We start from the raw sequence: 22965 nt of genomic DNA, 5'->3' as shown, positions 1-22965 counted from the left end.
CAATCCAAAATCATGGGCATTAATATGGAGTTGGTCCCCCATTTGCTGCTATAACAGCCTCCACTCTTCTAGGAAGGCTTTCACTAGATGTTGGAAGATTGCTGCGGGGACTTCCATTCAACCACAAGAGCATTATTGAGGTCGGGCACTGATGTTGGGTGATGAGGCCTGGCTCGCAGTCGGCGTTCCAATTCATCCCAAAGGTGTTTGATGCGGTTGAGATCAGGGATCTGTGCAGGCCGGTCAAGTTCTTCTTTGTGCACATGGGTATTGTCATGCTGAAACAGGACCGGGCCTTCCCCAAACTGTTGCCACAAAGTTGGAAGCACAGAATCATCTAGAATGTCATTGTATGCTGCAGCTTTGAGATTTCCCTTCACTGGAACTAGGCCGAACCACGAAAAGCAGCCCCAGACCATTATTCCTCCTCCACCAAAATTTACAGTTGGCACTATGCATTCGGGCAGGTAGCGTTCTCCTGGCATCTGCCAAACCCAGGTTTGTCAGTCGGATTGCCAGATGGTGAAGCGTGATTCATCACTTCAGAGAACGAGTCCAATGGTGGCGAGCTTTACACCACTCCAGCTGATGCTTGGCATTGCGCATGGTGATCTTAGGCTTGTGTGTGGCTGCTCAGCCATGGAAACCCATTTCATGAAGCTCCCGACGAACAGTTATTGTGCTGATGTTGCTTCCAGAGGCAGTTTGGAACTCTGTAGTGATGGGTTCCGTTCTGTGAGCTTGTGTGTCCTACCACTTTGAGGCTGAGCCAATGTTGCTCCTAAACATTGCCACTTCACAATAACAGCACTTCCAGTTGACCGGAGCAGTTCTAGCAGGGCAGAAATTTGACAAACTTGACTTGTTGGAAATAATAATAATAATAATATATGCCATTTGGCAGATGCTTTTATCCAAAGCGACTTACAGTCATGTGGAAAGGTGGCATCCTATCACTGTGCCACGTTAAAAGTCACTGATCTCTTCAATACGTGTCATTCTACTGTCAATGTCTGTTTGTGACATCGGCTGATGTAAAAAGGGCTTTATAAATACATGTGATTGATTGATTGAGCTATGGAGATTGCATGGCTGTGTGCTTGATTTTATACACCTGGCAGCAATGGGTGTGGCTGAAATAGCCGAATCCACTCATTTGCAGTGTATTTCTGCACTACTTTTGTGAGCTAATGGATTTAAGGGATAATTGAGTTGCAGCACATTATAATGATAGTCTCAGACTCTGAAAGCTTGTCTCTGCTCCAATCCAGGAAGACAGAGGAGATGTAGGTCAATGCAGGGAGTGCAGGTGTTAAGAAATGACTTGTTTAAACATTACCTTTTTGTGGGCCTTTCCCATGCAGTAAAAACTGTATTAATGTTGGTTTGGCACCTGGAGATGACACGTCATACTCAACTATGTTCAGACAAAATGTTAGACCCCATTCCCCTCTAAACTAGGTCAATTAATGTACGATGTCCTGCTTATTCGCTTGTAATTGGCTGACCCAACAGGTCCCAACATGTCAGAATATGGACTGCCCTATAGCAGTGTTCTAGCTTAATTTGAAGTTCTGGCGTGCTGCTGGGTTCACTCATCCCACGTAGCTCTGAGACATCCAACTACACTGGCTATCTCCTACACCGTACATCTCTAAGCGTTTTATCAGCCACACGCTCAGTAGGCCTATCAAATACTGTATATCTCCAGTCAGCTTAACCTTCCGCCACAGAGTTTTACCTCTGCTTGCGACTCTATGGAAAAACATCAGCCACATCACGGTGGTTCATAGGCATAGAGTAATACTGTACACATGTATATTAATGGTGAATTGATTATTGTGGATTTTGTCTTTTTTTTTAAATGGTCAGTCTTATTGTTGGGGTTGTGTGGGGGTTTGAACAGGGAGATCCACCCAGACGGACTACCTCACTCCTACACCATCATCATGATGTTCCGTCTCCTCCCGGACACACCCAACGAGGCCTTTGACATCTGGCAGGTGTCCACCAAGGACGACAAGCCTGAAGTCGGGGTCACCATTGATCGTAAGGCTCTGTAGCTCTGAGGATTTGAAGGGGTCGAGTACATAGGGTTTTACAATGAGGGTTACAAGATGTTACTGGTGTTGCATCCCAAAATGAACCCCTACTCCCTACATAGTGCACTACTTTTGACCGGAACCATATGGACCCTGGTCAAAAAAAGTAGTACACTTCATGGGGAAATAGGGTGCCAATTGTGACACGGCCATCGAGGAAGGAGGAAGTAGTGTTGTGTGAGGAGGCGATATCATATCGAGCAGCTGTAGATAGATTTATGTTGTTCTGTCTGATGTTCTCTCATGGGAGCAGTGAAGGGACTGTAATGGGCTCCAGAGCCCAGGGCTGCTTTGGTCTCCCTCAGTAACCACACTCACCCTCCTCCGGTTCCAACATCCTGTATAAGCTATCTTCAGCTGGCCTTTATAAAGCCCCGGCCATGTTGTTTGTGATGCAGCTTTCACAAAGCATATCTGCTTCATGATACACTGCCCGTTGATGACAATGGTATTGGAGTCCTGTTTCTAGTTTATGAGCTTTGCATGACACCAAGTCCTAATGCGACGTTGGAGAGCTATCTGTAACCTCTTTCTTTTCTCTCCTCAAACTCGTTTTTCTCTATTCAGCTTCCAGCCAAACAATTTCGTATTATAACAAGGATACGAGGGGGGAGATCCAGAGGGTCACATTCGACAATGATCAAGTGAAGAGAATCTTCCATGGAAGCTTCCACAAGGTAAACTTGCCTGACTTGCCTGTCTGCGTGACTGTTGGGATTGGAGGAATATACTGGGTGTAGTGAAGTTAATGGCCAGATTATGGAACATTCAGGGGCCTGGCGACTGGACTTGAGGTATGGCACGTCAATCACACTTGTTTCCTTTCTTCTTGCCGTCAGCGTGCATGTCCTGAGGATACGCAGATAATGAGAAGGGATACCTGGCATTCCTAATACATTGTATATTACAGGAGGTGTACCTCCCGGTACAGCTACAGACATGTGTTCTGCAGAACAGTGTCTGCTCAAACAGATGGTCTTTGGCTGTAAGTTGTATAAAACCCAATGTTACATGATGCATAAATTGACGTTATTGATGGTAATCAAAGCCTCTCAAAGTAATCAAGCGAAAAGAAGTGGCCATTGATCTTTTACCCGTTTGTTTGGACTTTGAAGCTAATCAAATGACTGGTTCATGCTAAGCTGAAGTGGTCATGTTTGGTCCAGCTCCAACTCCACATTGGGCTCTAATTCGATGGCTGTTGGTTTCCCGGGAGAAACTGGACTGAGTGGGGAAGAGAAATCAGACTCTGTTGGCATATTGGATCTCTTGGATCTCTTGGATTAGCGCATTAAGTTGTAGCCTGAGGGAGGGAGACCATTAAAGATGAGCCATAGGCAGTCTGTGTATACTCTGTGCATTAAGAGCTATATGGAAGTACTTCCCGCTGGTATTTACTGGAGTTTCCATTTACCATAAGGTCAGAGCCGTGTGCTCATAGGGGCTGTGGACATAGTCATTTAACAACGCTATCACAAACGTTCACTCGAATCTATAAGTCCTCTTGCGGAGACCATTAAAATGTACTGCTAGTCGCTGCTTGGCGTGCTAGTCTGGAAAATATTGGGTCACTGCTATAACTATTAAATAATTACATCAGAGAGGCAGTGGAATGCCAGGCTGGGGGGAGGTTTTTCTGCCTGCCTTTCGCTCGCTCGCTCGCTCTTTCTTTCTCTCTCTCTCTTTCTTTCTCTCTCTATCTCTATCGCTATCCCATTTTTGGCTCTGCTGCCGTTTCTCTGCCTGGATGTTGGATGCAAGCCTTGCCTCTGTTGCCTCTGGTAGCCGACCGCAGGGGAATTCTCGCCGTTGCTGTAGGGGCGGCGACTCTGTTCTGCGGTTTACCTCCCAGCATGGTTATGTATGCTGTATCTGTCCCAGTCTTCCAGCATGGTTATGTATGCTGTATCTGTCTGTCCCAGTCTTCCAGCATGGTTATGTATGCTGTATCTGTCTGTCCCAGTCTTCCAGCATGGTTATGTATGCTGTATCTGTCTGTCCCAGTCTTCCAGCATGGTTATGTATGCTGTATCTGTCTGTCCCAGTCTTCCAGCATGGTTATGTATGCTGTATCTGTCTGTCCCAGTCTTCCAGCATGGTTATGTATGCTGTATCTGTCCCAGTCTTCCAGCATGGTTATGTATGCACTATCTCTCCCAGTGTTGTCCAGCTGGGCTCAAAAGTAGTGCTCTAAGAATTTGTTCTTTACTGACTTGCCTAGTTAAATAAAAAAAAATGTAAATAAAGTGTAAGGAATAGGGTGCCATTTGGAGACCAAGCTAGGAAATGTCCAGCTCTCACTTGGGGACAGGACCTCAACCACACTTATTACAGTGACAGACTCACAGACAGACAGTAATGAGTAGGGATTGAGTAGGGTAAGCGCTTTTCACTTGTAATTTCCCTCAGTCAGTGTAGCGGTTGAAACTTTCCTTTGCAGGATGCATGATGTATTTTTAAGAAGTAGATGACCGTGTCAGTTACAGAACTGGTGACTTATAGAACCCACTCTTCTCGCCCTGCTGCCAGAATATGCAGCATAAACAAACACAATTTAGATGGACGAGCTTGAACCCAGACTCTCACTCCCTTATTTGATTGATTGTCCTGGTTTGTTTTCTTAGCCAACTCTGGCAGGTTTAGGATAGTGTTGTGTGGTGAGGAGGGCTATGGGCTTTTAAACAGCCGGGTTGCACTGCTTCACCGCAAGGCTGATTTACCTCGACCTAAGCAGTCAGGAAATTGCTAATTCAGCGTTTGAAAGGTCTTACTTACCGCCGATGATACAAAATTCCCTAAAATAGGTTTAACAGATGTGCTCCACTGAAGGAATTGAGAGCCTCCTGTGTGTATATTGGGTCAAAATACAATTCCATTATATCAGTCAGTAAAAAAAACCTCACTGCTACTATTGTATAAGCCACTTGCTTTCAAACTTTTCTTACCCAGGGACCCCTGCCCAGGCAAACCGGCAACCCAGGATCCCCCATCATATCTTAGTAAAAAATACAATCACATTGTGTCTTATTATCAGGTGAATGATAATGGCAAAAAAAGTAATCAACATTTTAGAATGAACAGATTTGGTAATTTGGTAGACAGTTTCATTATTTTGACCTCCCCACAGTTCATTGGAAGAGAAAGTGTAAACTCAAACATAGTCTATTAGCTAGATAGATAAAGGTATCTTGGCAGTTTAGAGAAAATTGTACTGAAATTCACACAAAAAGAAATCCTCAAACATTTGAACAAAATCAATAGCCATATGCCCTGAATGCAGTTATTTTTTTCTCTCCCTGACTGTCTCCCTGACGGTATTCTAAAAATATATACATAGTTTAATATATTTTATGGGTCGGCAGTTGGGGCAGCTTTAATAAATCCTCTTAAGGATCAGCCCTTTTTTTCCAATTTTCACCTAAAATGACATACCCAAATCTAACTGCCTGTAGCTCAGGACCTGAAGCAAGGGTATGCATATTCTTGATACCATTTGAAAGGAAACACTTTTAAAATTTGTGGAAATGTGAAATTAATGTAGGAGAATATAACACATTAGATCTGGTAAAAGATAATACTTTTTTAAAAGATTTGTTTTTGTACCATCTTTGAAATGCAAGAGAAATGCCATAATGAATCATTCTAGCCCAGGCGCAATTTAGACTTTGGCCACTAGATGGGAGCAGTGTATGTCAAAAGTTTTAGACTGATCAAATGAACTACTACATATCTATTTAAAATGTTGTATCAAGACTGCCCAAATGTGCCTAATTGGTTTATTCATACATTTTCAAGTTCATAATTGTGCACTCTCCTCAAACAATAGCATGGTATTATTTCACTGTAATAGCTACTGTAAATTGGACAGTGCAGTTAGATATGTCTATGTCCTGGGCTTTATTTTTGGTTTCTTACAACCTCATGCTAATGAGGTGAGCACGAGGACGGGTCACCGATTCTGTATTAAACTTACTCTTGAAAGTTGTAGTAGTAGAATGCACAAGGGGCAATTTCCAAATTGGGTAGGACTTCATCAGTTCCTCTTGTCATGTTAGTCATTACATACCTTAGAGAGCTATTTATAATTTGTCAGAAGTGTCCAGATCTAGAAATAGTTTTTTTATTTAGTTTTTTTAGCCCATAGATATTGTTGTAATTTTTAGTCACTCAAATATATCATGAATACACATGCAAGAAAATTTGCTTTAAAATAGCAACATTTTCTTTGCACTCCATGACAAAATGTGTAGAATTGCAGGAAATAAGCCTAATAATTTTCTATACAGAAAATATTATGTAATTTGATTCCATATTAAAGGGGTAGTTCGAAATTTTGGCATTGAAGCCTTTTATCTACTTCCCCAGAGTCAGATGAACAGGAACAGCCAGCATGCTAACTGTTCCTGTAGACTTCCAGTCATTGCGCTAAAGCTAGCTAGAAACTACCTCTAACTTCCTTTATATTGGATGCAGAGAAATAAAAATGTTATCCATGGTGTTATGTTGCAGCTAGCAAAAAAATCTAAATTGCGGACCCCGTTCAGTACCCATTTGGTGCAATATGCAGACAGTCTGTTACCCAGTTTGAAAACCCCTGGTATAAACCATCTCTATTTGCCTGTTTCTGATGACAGTTTGAATGCTTTGTTCTCTCGCCAGTAACCCTTTCATTCAACTAAGATTACGGTAAGCATATAGTAGGTTTAGCAGACCCTCAGGAATCAAACTCTAAAGCAGTTTCTTAAACCAAGATTAATAGCCGTTTGGACTTCGTTTAAATATCCACAAAGATGATAAATGAGTGTTGACATACCCTGACAGTATGGACTCTGCTTTTCATCATGCTGAAAGTATCAAACATTTAATTCGTTATCAAAAAAACCACTGTCTTGTGTTTGGATAATACAATAACAACCTAATGCATATTGTAAAGGCATATGGATTTCATGGAAGCTTGAGTCAGTGAGCAAAACGCAAACCATATGTAGACCAAATGGATAGAGAACACCCAAGACACCCATGTTAGGCGATGGTCATGTCAGAGAGAGAGAGAGAGAGAGGATATGGTCATATGATGGTAGAAGGTCTGGGAGGAGCTGTATAATCTGTCCCAGTCACTGACCAGAGGTCAAGGGAAACTCCGATGTCTGTAACTTGGATGTCACATCAGTGAGCTCACCGGGAATGCCATCTTTACGGTCCTGCCTGCTGCACACAACATTTTTTGAGGTTACGATAGCATTTTAGTATCCCTTTTCTTAGAGTTGAAGGTTTTGTGTGTCTGATTGTTGATGGGCTACAAGGAGAGATTTGTTGTATTGCTGTTTCTGAATGGCTCAGCCTAAGGTTGACCGGAGACAGTCTGAGGCTGTGTAGAGCATTCCTAGAGGTGCTGCATTTCTTCTTCACGCTAGAGAGCTGATGATGATGTCATTTCCTTGAGCCGAGTTTCTTTCTCACAGTACCGTTGCCTTATTTACCCTCTTGCTGTCCAAAATAGACTCACAGTTTCCATAAATTACGGAGCGTGCTCCGCTCTCTGTCTGCATGCTCTCCGAGAAGAATCCTGAGATACGAGTTTCCTCTGCTCGTGGTCGGCTAAACATAGCTGTACATTTGTCGACCACAATGAATTAAACAGTGTGTGGTTGTCAAACCTCTGGGGCTGACTCCATGGCTCGGTACTGTACAGTATCATTTTGCATGCTCAGTAAGAATGTGGTTACTGGGCTACAGCTGAACTCCCCAGAACAGCAGCTAGCCTCTCAAAGCTTGGCAATATAGGAAAAGGGAGCACTTCTTATGCCGCGCCACAAAACAACATCATCAGAAAATGTGGTGAGGTCGATCTGAGTCAGGACTAGCAACGCAGTGTGTACATTGACTCTGTGAAACACAGTGGTGGAAAGACTCATCTTTGGTGTGCACCACATCACTTTAAACCCATCACCGCAAAGTAAATGAGACAGATGATTGGATGGCGGTGCTCTGTAAATCAGTAGGCAAGCAAAACAGCTGATCCGGCATTGCCTACTGTGTTCTACCACACTCGCTCAATCTTACTGATGATATGACATGCTATATGACTAATATTATGTATTTAACAGTGAATGGAGATGACATCGATTGAATTTTGGTGATTATCTTATCCTGAGCGTATCTTACCCTGTGTGCACTTTTAGGATACTCTATCATCGGAACACATTGAAATCATGTTTGAGTGCTGCTCTTGTTATTGTACTCTGGCCTATCTCTTTTGGAGAGATTCAAGGCACAACACATCAAGGAGAGGAAATAACACATCCAAATACACCCTGTGTCTCTCTGTGCTCTGTTGCCAACCCCAGATAACCCAATGATTTGCAGAGTTTTAGGATAGACAGCAGACGTTCCTAGACGAAAGTATGTCCTGGACGAAGAATGTAACAACTCTCAATCTTTTCTGTCTGCAGCTCCACATCCTTGTTTCCCCCACCAATGTCAAGCTGAACCTCGACTGCCAAGAGGTGGCGGACAAGGAGATTAAGGAAGCTGGAAACACGTCCACGGATGGCTATCAAGTTCTGGGCAAAATGTCCAAGTCCATTGGCTCCAAGGGTGAATCTGCAACTGTAAGTGAACTGTCATACAACATCAAAGGATATGGACCTACAAGCCTACTAGCATGACGGTTTTAGTGCTCCTGTGTATCTGAGTGCTGTTATGACAGGAGGAAGCCTTGAAGCTCACTCCCTCCAACACAGTGCATCCCAAGTGGAATGTGCCTGTTATCCTTATCTGATGCTCGGCAGGCTCTCTGTCTCCACGTTCTCCTTGTTTTCTTATTTTATATTTTGGGATGCGGAGGAAGTATGTAAAGTTTCCTTTTTTCCCCCCTGTTCCACAGTTCCAGCTCCAGATGTTCGATATAGTGTGCACCCTGGGCTGGACGAGCAGAGACAGATGCTGTGACCTTCCGTCTATGGTGAGTAAGAGGAGCCTCAGTGGACCTCTGCTGAAATTTCCCCAGGGTACAGATCTAGGATCAGCTTCCTCTACCCCCAATCCTAACCTTAACCATCAGTGGGGAAAAAATGCCGATCAGTGACTAGGGACAATTTCACCCTACACCTCCCTGGAGGGGAGAGGCGGGACAACTTAACAGGCTGCAAAAAAAAGCTCTTGAGCAGTCTGTAAGCATCTTCACTGACCCAAATCCATAGTCCTTTTGACACCTGTTGAGCCTCTGCGTGTGTGTGTGCCTTCGGCCTGGCATGAGTGTCCGTGACTGAGATCAAGTCCAGGTGTGTGTGTGTGTGTGTGTGTGTGTGTGTGTGTGTGTGTGTGTGTGTGTGTGTGTGTGTGTGTGTGTGTGTGTGTGTGTGTGTGTGTGTGTGTGTGTGTGTGTGTGTGTGTGTGTGTGTGTGTGTGTGTGTGTGCATGCGTGTGAACATGTGCGTATTAGACAATGCATCTTGCTTGTCTCACCTTTTAACACGGCAGCAAACGGACGCATATCCATCGAACATCTCTGCTTTAGAACATGCTTACCTCATCCTGAACACGTGAAGAGGAACAATGGAAAAACAAGCCTGTATTTTCTGAGCCGTGTCTTGGATTCTAATGCTGTCCTGATAACTTGTATAACAGATGCAGTAAAAGTGAAACGGCATCCCTACAAATCTGATTCCAAACGGACAGAAAGCTTCGTATATTTCACTCAACCTATGGAAAAGTGAATGGCGAGCAGCTACGTATGGCATGATTAGCACTTGACTAACCACCCCGAGGCAGTTGTTCTCTCTAATATGTCAAAGTCGAAGCTGAATGAAAAAGTGCCTCACTACAGAGCACATTTTGGCAGCAGAAAAAGAACGTTCATCAGTTAGAACAGGAAATCTCCGTTTTTTTGTTTTCTTCTTAAATTATTCAAACTCTTGGAAGACTCTCAATGGATGTTTGTGAGGCACATTCATTTTACAATCCTAGTTGGCCATTCTATAATTATGGTCTCCTGTCCTGACTGTTAAAGAACCATGACTGGGTTTAAATGGCCCAGCTGCAGCTTCAAACACCTTTTGTCAAGGAGAGAGTGTTGCTGATTAGCAGTTACGCTGTCCCAGAGCCCGGCCGGTAGGCGGAGAAGCAACGTCTATCGACTGTAAAGGCATCACAACTTCGAACGGCCTTTGACAATGCGTACATCCAACAGAAAACAATACCAAACTGTCAAGACAATGCCCCTGTTTGATCTGGACTTTCTCGCTTTTGTTCCGCCAGAGAGATCCAAGAACACGCCTCTGTTTCAACAAATCAGAGCTGCACAATCACTGTCGGTTGGACACCCAGAATGTGTTTGAATGTGTTTCATGTCTTGTGGGTAGGGCTTACAACAATGGACTTCCTGGAAACTCAGGCTGAATAGGGTTGCATGCCAACACATCTGCCTGATTAGAGTTGTTCTATAAAATATTGCTCTTATCTAGTGAGCATGTCCTTCATCAGTTTGTCTTCCTTGAGATATACCGTACTGCTGGTACAAACGTTATAACATTTGTCCTGTAACCTCCTGACCCTTCCTCTGCTTACATTTACATTACATTTCGGTCATTTAGCAGACACTTTTATCTGGAGAGACTTACAGTCAGTAATGGGTCTGTGTTTTAGCCCAACTCCTTCTAGTTATCGCAGCTCAACACTTCTCTTTGTCTGTTCTCTCCCCTGTTATCAGAGAGAAGAGTCCAAGTGCCCGTCCCTCCCCAACGCCTGCACATGTACCTCGGAAAGCACAGGACCCCAGGGAACACAGGGGGCAGTGGTAAGCACCAGATACACCCACTACACTCTCTATTTGTCTCCAAATAGCACTCTGTTCCCTATTTAGTGCACTACTTCTGATCAGGGCCCATAAGGCACTACATAGGGAATAGGGTGGCATTTAGGACTTGTTTTCCTTCCATCTCTATGCTGCAGGCCAGGGTTTCTAGTGAACTCATTGATCTGCCGATCGAAAAGTATCTTTTTTGACACATTTTGATTTATGTACTGTACTGTTGCCTCTGACATACATGCATTCATTATGTAGGACTGACTGTACAATGCACAACAACAAGTTGGCTGGTATTTCATTTTAAAAGGGCAAGCCAGAAGGAAACTACAGTGATGATTATGAAGCCCCCAGGGAGGGAGTATCCATCATGAGTATGGGTCTGAGCTTCTGGACACCCGGTGCTAACTTGACAAATGATCTTTCTTCACCAGGGCGCACCCGGTAGCAAAGGTCCCCGGGGTGAAAGAGGAGAGACTGGCCCAGCTGTAAGTACCTCACTAACCTCACCTCTCAGATTCCCTCTTTAGGACTGCAGGGCTATAACCGACGGCAGGCAAGTCATAAAGTGGTCAAGGCATTTGACACAGTTTGGAGAATGTGGGATATTGGAGACTCCTTAAAGCTTTTTCTGCTCTTGATGAAAACTGAGAACTGTTTACAGTTTCATGGCTTTGAAGAGGAAGGAACACATCTGAATTCACTTATTAGGAGTATGTCAGTCTTCTGGAAATTTCAGGGTGGCTTGGTTTGACAGTGTAGGCATTCCACGGTTTCTGGTGCCTTCTTCCAGAGATTGCAACAGTAGCATATTTGACTGCACTGCTATTTTCAGTCTGGAGATCTCAATAGCAACATTCTTTCCAGCTCTAATTGATACTTATCTCTCTTTGTCTTTGTTTCTCTGATAGGGTCCAATTGGACCGCGTGGAGATACAGGATTGCCAGGACCTATGGGTCTGCCTGGCCCTCAAGGATCTAGCGGGCTGTCTATTCCAGGAGAAGCTGTGAGTCTCACTCTTACACTGAACACTCCACACTCACACATTCCACACGCCACATACCCTCCCTTCTCCCCAGCCACGGGCGTTGCTGCTGCGCACGGCTCGTTTCCAACAGTTACACGTAAAATCCCACGATGCCGCCACACACCGAATAGGAATCATTATGTAAGGAAATCACAAGCTGAAGAGTAATTGTGGCAGAGGCCTGTTGAGCCTGCATTTTTTTCATGTCTAGGGATATGTTAAACCAGCCTAATCTCAATGCATCTCAATGCAGCTCAATGCTACATTAATCACCACTGGGATTTCCTTCGCTGAAAAGCACCCGAACTCAAGACGAATGTTTATCCACTTCTTCACAACAAAAAAAGGAATTTGCCATTAGACTGTTCAGACGTCACCAATACACTTCCACACATCTCGCACAGAACTTTCATCACAACGTGTTTATCTTGGGCTAAAGACAGATTGGCACAACACATTTTCTTAGATCTGTCACCTGAAGGTTAGTGAGTGTTGAGTTTGGAGGAAGTATTATGTTGTTATCCACTGAGTGTGAATGTGTTTCTCCCTCCGCTGTTTCAGGGCCGCCAAGGACCGAAGGGAGAAGCTGGTGATTCTGGGCTACCTGGACAGAAAGTGAGTGCTGCTTTGGCTCACCGGCCTGGCTGTGGTTTAGAACAGTAAATCGGGGATAATTCACAGGGTACAGATATTCTGCTTCTCTGGCCTCTCTTCATGTGGCAAGCCACAGACAATATTTCATTTGAGGAGAACTCACAGAGGCAGGTTGAGATTCCCAAATTTGTATTGAATCTTTCTTGAAGTTAAGAATAACTGAGTGGAAAACAAATCACCTTGATATACAACGCTTCTTAACCCGGGGCTTCAGGTTAGGCTGTGCACATTAGGCCTTCCTCTTTGTGTCAGTTGTACTGTGGTCCATACAAAGCGGATGAGGTGATATAGAAGAATGGAAAATCCAGTTTCATGAACACCCGTCTTTTTTTTTACATACCAAACCTCTATGATAGATGGCATCGCTACACAGAACATAATGGTAAACGAGCATTACTCTGCTCACATAAACAACTCTTCTACTTCATCCATATTGACGACATTATGCCCATCAATGGTTTCCAGGCCTCGCCGGTGACGTTTTCCAGAGCAACAATGCACTTCCATGTGTCGTCAAACGTCTGCATTTTAGAGATCCTCTGAGATGGTTTCCATGAATCTCACAATGTCATAAACAAACAGCCCCCCTCCAGTCCTCATACATGCAATGGCATCTTTGTATTTCTAGAAAAAGCCTGCCCCTTTTATTTACTGATTTACAAGGAGAAGCCCCCTGTGTGTCTACCAGTAAACTCCGAGTACTTCTATGCAGAGGAGTCAATTGGGAACAAAAGCCTTCCCCCTCCCTACATTTTTGTTTTACCTCAGTTTAGAATTCATGCCGGTTTGTTGATGCCACAAGACACTGGAGAATGAATTACCAAGTGTAAAATAATGATCAATTCCAAGATAAAAGCCTTGGTGAACCCATCGCTTAAATAGATTGTGGCTAGTGTTTGCAGGTGAACATGATAGAACAGATGATATAGCAAAATGGATTTAACGACTTGCGGAGTATGCAGTCCTGATATATAATGGCCAATAAAACGGATCTGGAATATATTATGTTCCCTGTACATTTTATGCGAAGCATCAAAGGCCAGAGAGGATTTGACAATACAAAAGGAAATTTGAAATAAATGGGAAATGTGCTGTTTGACACACAGGAAACTGGTGGTTAAATAAACTGGTTTGAGTTGGTTGGTCCAAAGGTAGGTGTGAGGTGTGAGCTGTGAGGACGAAATGAAGTCCAGCTCTCACGTGGGTTGTGTTTCCGCCTTTTCCCCCAGGGTCCACCTGGGATAGCTGGGACCATCGGCCCAATCGGACCTGCTGGACCGAGGGTAAGTCAAATCAATGGGCCTTTGTCTAATGATCATGCAATGTCGTCTGTCAAATGAACTTCATCCCATCAGCTCAACTCGTTTAACTCTATTGTCTGTGTGTTGTGAATGCAGGGACCCCAAGGAAAGGAAGGACAGGCTGGATCCAGAGGTCCAACAGGCCCAATGGTATGCTCAGACAAAGTAAAGTCAGGGAGATAAAGACATTTAAGAACGGTCAAACTCAGCCTCCTAAACTATAGTAAAGGCAGACCAGAAGTTTCTTGAGCGTAATCTGAGTGGTTCTTTTGTTTGCGTCACTGTTTCTGATTTGTTCCGTCCGTTGTTTGTGTCACCGGATTGATTGATTGTTTTATTTGCAAGTTTAAAAAAATACATACTTAAAAAAAAAAATGTAAATACAATTTTAAAACTTGACAGGGATAACAACAAAGTTGATGACTTCCCATTGTGGTTCCTTGAAGTGCATGGTGCAATACATGTATTTGATTGGTTGTTTTTGGTCTTGTCACTATTCAGGGACCTCCTGGATCTCCTGGAATGCCTGGGGTTTCAGGAAAACCAGGAAAGCCTGGTGACACAGGTGTTTCGGTAAGCATCCACCTCACCAAATCACCTAATACAGTTCTGCATGTCATGCAAACCACTGAAAGGCAACGTTTTTGTGTCATACAGTACATACATCTGTATGCAGTGAGATGTAACGGCCTTGTACTTTAATTTCATTTCAGGGAGCCAATGGTATTAAAGGGGACAGAGGAGAGAGAGTGAGTAACATCTCCAGGGTTCTAGCTCCAAGTTGTGAACCACAGTAAATCTCAGTAAGTAATGTATATTCATCACCAAGCCTTCCTCTCTGTTTGTTTCTAGGGCGACTTTGCTCCTCAGAATATGATGCGATCCATTGCCAGACAAGTGTGTGAGCAGATAGTAAATGGTGAGTAGGCCTTTTTTTTCAGCACTACATTTGTAAGTACTTCTTTCACCAGAGAGAAATCAAAATGTCTGTTGCCTTCTCAGTGTTTATGTTTATCATTGTTTTTTTCAGGACAAATGAGTAGAGTCAATTCCATGCTGAACCAGATTCCCAGCGGTTACCGTAGTAGCAACAACCCAGGTCCCCCCGGACCCGCTGGGCCCAGCGGTAACCAGGGTCCCCGTGGAGAGCCTGGGCAGGCAGGCAGGAATGGATTCCCAGGAAGTTCAGGACAACCTGGCCAGCAAGGAGAGAGAGGTACGTCGTCAGGATGTCCATGACTGTCAGGAACCCAAGATTTCCCCTATGTTAACGGATAAAGCTGTTTATCAATAGGTTTAGCTCTAGGGTGTCAAACTCAATTCCTGGACGGCAGTATGTCTGCGGATTTTCTCTCCTCCCATGTACATGATTGACCAGTTAAGGTAATTGATTATTTAGAAATTCCCCTCACCTGGTTGTCTAGGTCTTACTACAAATTGAAAGGAAGTAATACAAACCAACAGACACATGGGCCTCCAGGAATTGACACCCTTAGCCCAGCTGTTCAGTATCAGTAGGCTTAACTAGAGTGTCTTGCTGTGTGGTATTGTCACGGTTGGAACGAAGACGGGACATCTTTCCATAGACATGCCAATTCCGTCTTAGAATTGCTGCGATAGCAATGGAATGAAGCCTTCACCGACTTTTCCAAAGTCTCATCTTCACAACATATTCCATTCAACTCAGTGGTTATGTCTGTGTTTCTGTGTGTCTTTCCATAGGCCTGTCTCAGACTGTTTTCAGTGGCTCAGGAAATGTCTACCCCCCCGCAACTTCATGAAAATGTCAATTCCTGTGCGCTCATAGTGGTTGCATTAGGGTTTACTCTTTGAGTGTGTGTCCTTGTCTTTGTCGGCTGTGAGTGATTTTCTATTTGGTTCCCAGGCCCTGCAGGAGAGAAGGGTGATCGAGGGTCAGCAGCAGTCGGACAGCGAGGACAAAGAGGACCACCTGGTTAGTTTCACATTTTTGCTCCAGATCCATAACAATCCGGTCTATTGTCTTTTGTCCTGCATTGCGTCACATCTGTCTTAATGGCAATACTTCTCATTCATTAAGCTTAAATCTCTCCGAGTGATTCGCATGGCGTCATATTCTTTGGTAGAATCAGGGGAAATCAATCATTACTTTGCTCTAGCTGCAGTAATGGGGGTCATTCTGGCCACATCTCTCATTTTAAGGTGGATGTGTCACTATGAATTGCACCATTTCTCCCAGTTTAAATCTCCTTAGCTGTAACTAAAGGCTGCTTAACCAAGCGTTGCTAAGCTCAGAGGTGTTGCCTGAAGCAGTGCTGGGGCAGCTGTGTTTAATAAATGACCAACGCTGCCGTTCAGCATTTTCCCAGTTAAACACTCTGCCTTCTAGGGGATTTACGTTGTCTTTGTGTGTGAGGTGCTCGTACGCACAGATGTTAAAATACATTTTCTATTCACAGGTAAAATGTCAACAAAAATGTAGTATTTAAAATGATTTTTTACTTAAGTAGTTTACACCACTGGGTTTATGTACACCACAGATTTAATGTACCAAACAGATTAGCAGCATCAAACTTGATATGGATAGTAACCAGAGTTGGTCCATTTCAGATGACGTGCTCGCCTTAGTCTTCATCCATTCTAACGTCTTGAGCAGTACCACAGTCATTACAAGCTGTCGCTGATCTACGATCTCTGTCGGCACACTGGACCAGTGCGCTGTAATGGAGCTACAGGAACAGATTCCAGCCAAACTGCCTGCCAGGTCATCCAACAATAATATGAGCTTGTCTTGCCAGTGGCCATAGAGTTGCAATACAGCTAATACAGACATCCGTTCCCACTGTAATTCAGCACGCTTCACTAAAGTCACCCACTCCCTCTGAAATTCAGCACGCGTAACTATACAGCATTGGGCTTCAAGGTCTACAAGGTCAAGACTTGGGAAGTGGTCTTGAATCAGGGAAAGGGTAATGCCCAGATTACATGGGAAGAGAGCTGATGGTGAGTCATTGTTCAGGGGCCAATCAGATGTATTTACTGAGGTCATTCTCTCATGGTCACATAAACAACACATGTTTAAAGGACTTAGAGGACCATGGATGAGAGACTGAGGGAAACATTCCAAGCTTAGCTTTTCTAAACGTCTAGACGAAACAGAGGGGGGGAAAAAGGATCAACGAATGAATCCAGGGTTTTCCTTCTTCAGTAAAAAAAAGAAAAGAAAAAATATTTTCCAAACCGTTGTGGCAGAAACAGTTACTACACTTATAGCTCCCACTGATGTCACGGTGATGACATGCCGATGCCTTCTAATTGGTCGATTGTGATTTCTCTCTCCACAGGCCCAGCAGGCGAAGCTCGCACCGGCCCTCCAGGCCCCGCAGGCTCCTCTGGGCCCCGCGGTCCTCCTGGGCGCCAAGGGTTCACAGGTATTAGGGGCCAACCTGGCACTCCTGGCTACTGTGACTCTTCCCAGTGCGTCAGCATTCCGTACAATGGACAAGGATACAGAGGTACATAACTGGAAAGGTTGATGGGCATGACATCCTCAATGACTGCATGTCACCGAAGCATGAAACATGAGTGAAAAGCATGTGTAGTTACTACATAGTTATTACGTAACATAAGTGAGTACAGTATAGGCTGGCAAAATGGATATATTCCAGAAACTACTATATATAAATTGTGATCGTTCATTTGTTAACATTTGGAGAGAAAGTAAATATTCCCATACCAACTGAAGACTAACACCTCGTTTGACCTATTTCAGGTTCACCATAGTAAACTTTCTAAATCGCCTGTGCTGCTTTCACTTTGAATTCCTGAGAAAGGCCTGCTTGCTCACGCGCTCTAGAGCTGTTTGAGGATAAGCCACCAAAGGATAAGATTAACAAGCTATGTTGAGAAAGACAAGAACAACGAGGACCGGTACTAACAACATTGTAGAGCAACTAGATCAAACAAGCAGCGGTGATGACAACAACATAGTTGCCTGTTTGCATCTTGAAGCCAGAGAACGAGCAGACAAAGACCTTCTATCAGGTGGAGAAGCATGTGCAAACAAACAAACAAACACCAAATACTTCAACAACAACATTAACATGGTTACTCTTGAGGTGAAATCTGTAAATAAACTAATGATGCCCTGTAAATGATGATGAAATCGCATCCACTCAATGTGGTTTTTAACACCTGTAGTTATGCTTTTGCCTAGTAACCTGCTGCTTGGTGAATGCCAACACGAATGCTTCTTTTTCTACCAAGTCCCAACAAGGGATGTTTCTGTAGCATAAACACACGCAGACTGCTCAGGGCCATATTGAACCACGTGCCTTTTGCGCCGATGTGACCTTGAAGGTTTAGCTTTTCTACCCATGTACACGGCAGTAGCATTCTGAGAATCGTCATTCATTATGCTGTAGCATGCATTGATTCCAGTACCAGCTGGTTACCTCTGTTATGTTATGAGGAATGACCTCCCAACTCCAAAATGTATGAATAGGCTGGTGGTGTAAGAGCTCTTACTTGATCTTTTGATATTTTGTGTTGATATTTTATAAATGAATGAGTTGCAGCAAATGGCGATGATGATTCTGTTCAATGATTAAACCCACCCGCCACTCAAACTGTACTAACATCACACAGCTATAGAAAATGCACTGAACGATTGAACCCACCCACCACTCAAACTGTATTGACGTTGTATTATTAACATCACACAGACATAGAAAATGCACTGAACGATTGAACCCACCCACCACTCAAACTGTATTAACATGGTGTAATACTAACTTCACACAGATATATAAAACGCACGGAATTGTTTACTTTCTATCAGTGCCTTTTGAAAATAACATATGGAGGGGATATGACCACGTCCACTCAATTGTCATTTCACCAGTATACTGTATGTCCAAGCCTGAATAGAAAACCTAACACAGCAATTCATTTTTTTGTGCATGTTAAGCCTGACATACTCTGCAAATTACACTCCTGTTCAATTGGCATAAAACACTATTTCCAAGCAGACCCATATCCACCTGAGCCTGAAACCTACGTAGTCCCAATACCCGAAGAAGAAGACGACTCACAAAACGAGCGTCGAAAGAGGTCACTATCAAGAATGGAATCCAAAAGTATGGGTTCATAAAAAGAGGATGTTCTTTTTTTTGTTCTTCTTGTTTTTGTTGTTGCTGTGTTCACATATGGTGTCATTAAGGGCTATGCACATTCCACTAAAAAGGGGTTTGATACCTCTATATTTGGAAGTACCTTAAATCGTATGTTGGGGGAGGGGGAAGCAAAAACATGACAAATCTGTAAGCTTGCGGTCTTCCCTATTGTGTATTTTGCTTGTAACATATCTGCATTAAGTGTTATTGAATTGCAGTGTTGGACAATGCACTCTTCATGACAAAACCATCATTCAAAGGTATTAAAGGAAAGCAAATGTTTGTTCACACAGTGTTGGGGCATCCAACAAAAGAAAAACGCCTCTTTTACGGTTCATCCAAAATGGCTGATTAATCAAAATGTTGTTTTATTCCTATTTTATACTTTTGCCTTTTTTCTCACTTGAAAGATGGCCATTTGTTCACCATCTACCTACAGTTTTCATCTTCAGTACTGCAGTTAAACATGGCTTCCATTTTGTAACTTTAGACAAAATATTTATCCGTTTTCTTATATCAACTCACAGCTGATTTTGACCAAAAGGTGGAATTGCATGTCTGTGGTGTATATTTAGTATGGTTTGTTAATCAGAATATAGTTGTTGTCATTTGTTTTATTAATATCGAATGCAGTTGGAATTTGTGTGCAAGACTATGGATATGGTATTGCTGCTTCATGTTTTAACTGCAAATTGTGAATTCCACTGCCTTATTTTCTTATTTATTTCTGAAACACAAGAGGCATTTTTCAATAAAACTACTGAAAATGTACGGTCGTGTCAATCATTATATCACACCAGCTAAATAGACGATTTAAAGATGGATTGTTTTCAGGGATATGTATTAACACATCTACCACAATCAAATCTAGTCAACCATAATAACATTTACTTTGTTCTGGGACAAATCTGCCTATGAGGACAGGATGTCAACTCATTTTGGTTGGACGTCCTGAAGGCAGAACTATTTTGTTTGGTACTAGTTCATGAGACAAAGTTCATGAGAGGTTTAGTTTGAACAAAGAAAAAGTCAAGTGGCGAGAGAAAATGGCAGCAAGATTCAATGTCCAGTTAATGTATAAATTGTTAAACCATTATGCATTTCTAACCATGTTTTTTTTCTGACAAATTATCAGTATAAGTGTCTGACAGGAATTTGTAACGTGAGGACAAGTTTTGCAAATTGAGCTACTTCTTTGCCATGAGATTGAAATATGGAAGGAATGAGGGGACTCGGAACAGATAAAGACGAATTTGGAAAGGTACTTAACTTAGTATAGTGTAGTCAAGAGAAAATGAGCATTCTACTCTGAGCATTTTCTTTTATATGCCACTTACAGTGCCTTCGGAAAGTATTCAGACCCCACTTTTTCCACATTTTGTTACCTTACAGCTTTATTCTAAAATTGATTAAATCGTTTTTTTCCCCTCAACCTACACACACTACACCATAATGATGAGGCAAAAAAACAGTTTTTAGAAATGTTTGCTCTTTTATAAAGTAAACTGATTTCACATTTACATAAGTATTCAGACCCTTTACTCAGTACATTGGCAGCAATTACAGCCTCGGGTCTTCTTGGGTATGACGCTACAAGCTTGGCACACTGGTATTTGGGGAGTTTCTCCCATTCTTCTCTGGAGATCCTTGCAAGCTATGTCAGGTTGGATGGGGAGCGTTGCTGCACAGCTATTTTCTGTTCTCTCCAGAGATGTTCAATCATGTTCAAGTCCGGGCACGGACTGAGCCACTCAAGGACATTCAGGGACTTGTCCCAAAGCCACTCCTGCATTGTCTTGGCTGTGTGCTTAGGGTCATTGCCCTGTTGGACGGTAAAACCTTCGCCCCAGTCTGAGCTCCTGAGCGCTCTGAAGCAGGTTTTCATCGAGGATCTCTCTGTACTTTGCTCCGTTCATCTTTGCCTCGATCCTGACTAGTCTCCCAGTCTCTCCTGCTGAAAAACATCCCCACAGCATGATGCTGCCACCAACCTGGCATGATGGTGCCAGGTTTTCTCCAGACATGACGTTTGGCATTCAGGCCAAAGAGTTCAATGTTGGTTTTGTCAGACCAGAGAATCTTGTTTTTCGTGGTCTGAGAGTCTTTAGGTGTCTTTTGTTCCTTTTACTCAGGAGTGGCCACTCTATCATAAAGGCCTGATTGGTGGAGTGCTGCAGAGATGGTTTTCCTTCTGGAGGTTCTCCCATCTCCACAGAGGAACTCGAGAGCTCTGTCAGAGTGACCATCAGTTCTTGGTCACCTCCCTGACCAAGGTCCTTCTCTCCCGATTGCTCAGTTTGGCCGGGCGGCCAGCTCAGGGAAGAGTCTTGGTGGTTTCAAACTTCTTCCATTTAAGAATGATGGAGGCCACTGTGTTCTTGGGGGACCTTCAATGCTGTAGAAATGTTTTGGTACACTTCCCCAGATCTGTGCCTCGACACAATTCTGTCTTGAAGCTCTATTGACAATTCCTTTGACCTTGTGGCTTGGTTTTTGCTCTGACATGCACTGCCAACTAAGGGACCTTATTTCGACAGGTGTGCGCCTTTTCAAATCATGTCCAATCAATTGAATTTACCACCATTGGACTCCTATCAAGTTGTAGAAACATCTCAAGGATGATCAATGGAAACAGGACACACCTGAGTTCAATTTCAAGTCTCATAGCAAAGGGTCTGAATATTTATGTAAATAAGGGATTTCTGTTTTTTTTATTTGTAATCATTTAGCAAACATTTCTAAAAACCTGTCATTATGGGGTATTGTGTGTAGATTGCTGAGGATTTTTATTTTATCCATTTTAGATTACAGCTGTAACGTAACAAAATGTGGGAAAAGTGAGGGGGTCTGAATACTTTCCGAAGGCACTAATTAATTTAATCTGACCAATTTGCGCACCACTTTTGCTCATCAGATATTTTCCTCCTGAATCATTTGCCTGAGCCCCGAACATAAATCGTAATGGCTAAGTACACAAGTCAGGCTCACAACTTTGTATTTGTTACAATCATCAGGTCAGAACCTATTAACTACATGGAAACACCTCATCAGCTCTGGCTTAACTGCTTTGGAGTTGATTTCATTTTTGTTTTAAGGGTACGTTTAGCATGGTCTGAATCACACAAGCTACTTGTTGCTATGAACTTAAATACATCCATGTAGGCAACTGGAAGCTGGGAAAATATAGATGATTTTTGTTCAACTGGATGCCATGTGTCCCAGTTATGTCTGATGGTTAGATGACATGGATGTGCACTGCACCATTCCATTAGATGTAGTTCAAACATTAGGACTGAAAGCGCTTTCCTAAGGATACAACTGAAAATATTTAAGGATGTTCACTATGTCTATATGCAGCTCTGGCATTTTTCATCAGCACAGTTCTGGTACTTTACTGAAAAGGGATGAGCAGGGAGGGAAGAGGAGTGGGCTTGCTGTTTTCGCACCACTCTTATCAATAATGAGCCTTTGATGTGAATCCCTGACTTGGACCGTTGCTAGAGAGGTATACAGATTAAGATGCTGCTCTTTGATGCTGGTACATTTCTCGACAGAATTCCTGCAGAAATAGTTTCAAGTCACCATTTTCTCTGATGATATAGCCAAGGTCAGTGAGAATAAAAGCAATATCATGTGCCCTCTCCTTGAACCTGTCCACCAAAAAGCTAATCAAAGGGACGACTCGAATTCACATCCAATTGTTTAAACAGCATCCTTGGTCCTTGAAGTATTCATGATTTATGGCCGACCTACATTGTAAGCACTACACGGTAGGAAAAGAGTGTGTCATCATCGTCGTGTTATGGATGCATAATGTTACTGACTTTATAAAAAGTAATCCACCTCTCAAAAGCCAGGCGTGACTCACCTTTTTGGGGTCAGAGACGATACTATTGGCACAGGTGCTCTGACTTTGAGTGC

General features: G+C 43.1%; 1 protein-coding gene across 12 annotated transcripts in view; it reads left to right on the top strand.

Moving 5' to 3' along the window:
• The window catches only part of LOC123994897 (collagen alpha-1(XII) chain-like), a 91703-nt gene extending 71888 nt beyond the window's left edge, over window positions 1–19815 (top strand). For 8 of the 12 annotated variants that reach the window (XM_046297974.1, XM_046297973.1, XM_046297977.1 and 5 more), the window contains 17 exons: window positions 1907–2049; window positions 2670–2779; window positions 8555–8713; window positions 8989–9066; window positions 10813–10899; window positions 11343–11396; window positions 11820–11915; window positions 12498–12551; window positions 13820–13873; window positions 13988–14041; window positions 14393–14464; window positions 14605–14640; window positions 14744–14810; window positions 14922–15107; window positions 15777–15845; window positions 17215–17385; window positions 18898–19815. In XM_046297974.1, coding sequence (XP_046153930.1) covers window positions 1907–2049; window positions 2670–2779; window positions 8555–8713; window positions 8989–9066; window positions 10813–10899; window positions 11343–11396; window positions 11820–11915; window positions 12498–12551; window positions 13820–13873; window positions 13988–14041; window positions 14393–14464; window positions 14605–14640; window positions 14744–14810; window positions 14922–15107; window positions 15777–15845; window positions 17215–17385; window positions 18898–19022 — 1615 coding nt within the window. In that variant the 3' untranslated portion in view covers window positions 19023–19815. Of the gene's footprint in view, window positions 1–1906; window positions 2050–2669; window positions 2780–8554; window positions 8714–8988; window positions 9067–10812; window positions 10900–11342; window positions 11397–11819; window positions 11916–12497; window positions 12552–13819; window positions 13874–13987; window positions 14042–14392; window positions 14465–14604; window positions 14641–14743; window positions 14811–14921; window positions 15108–15776; window positions 15846–17214; window positions 17394–17642 lie in introns of those variants that run through there. The other 4 variants (XM_046297976.1, XM_046297983.1, XM_046297975.1 and 1 more) reach the window with 3 other exon arrangements.
• The last annotated feature ends 3150 nt before the right edge of the window (window positions 19816–22965 follow it).

This window comes from Oncorhynchus gorbuscha, linkage group LG14 (genome assembly GCF_021184085.1).
Source record: "Oncorhynchus gorbuscha isolate QuinsamMale2020 ecotype Even-year linkage group LG14, OgorEven_v1.0, whole genome shotgun sequence".
Taxonomy (NCBI): Eukaryota; Metazoa; Chordata; class Actinopteri; order Salmoniformes; family Salmonidae; genus Oncorhynchus; species Oncorhynchus gorbuscha.
The sequence above is the reverse complement of the archived record's forward strand: the minus strand, read 5'-3'. Positions and strand labels throughout refer to the sequence as shown.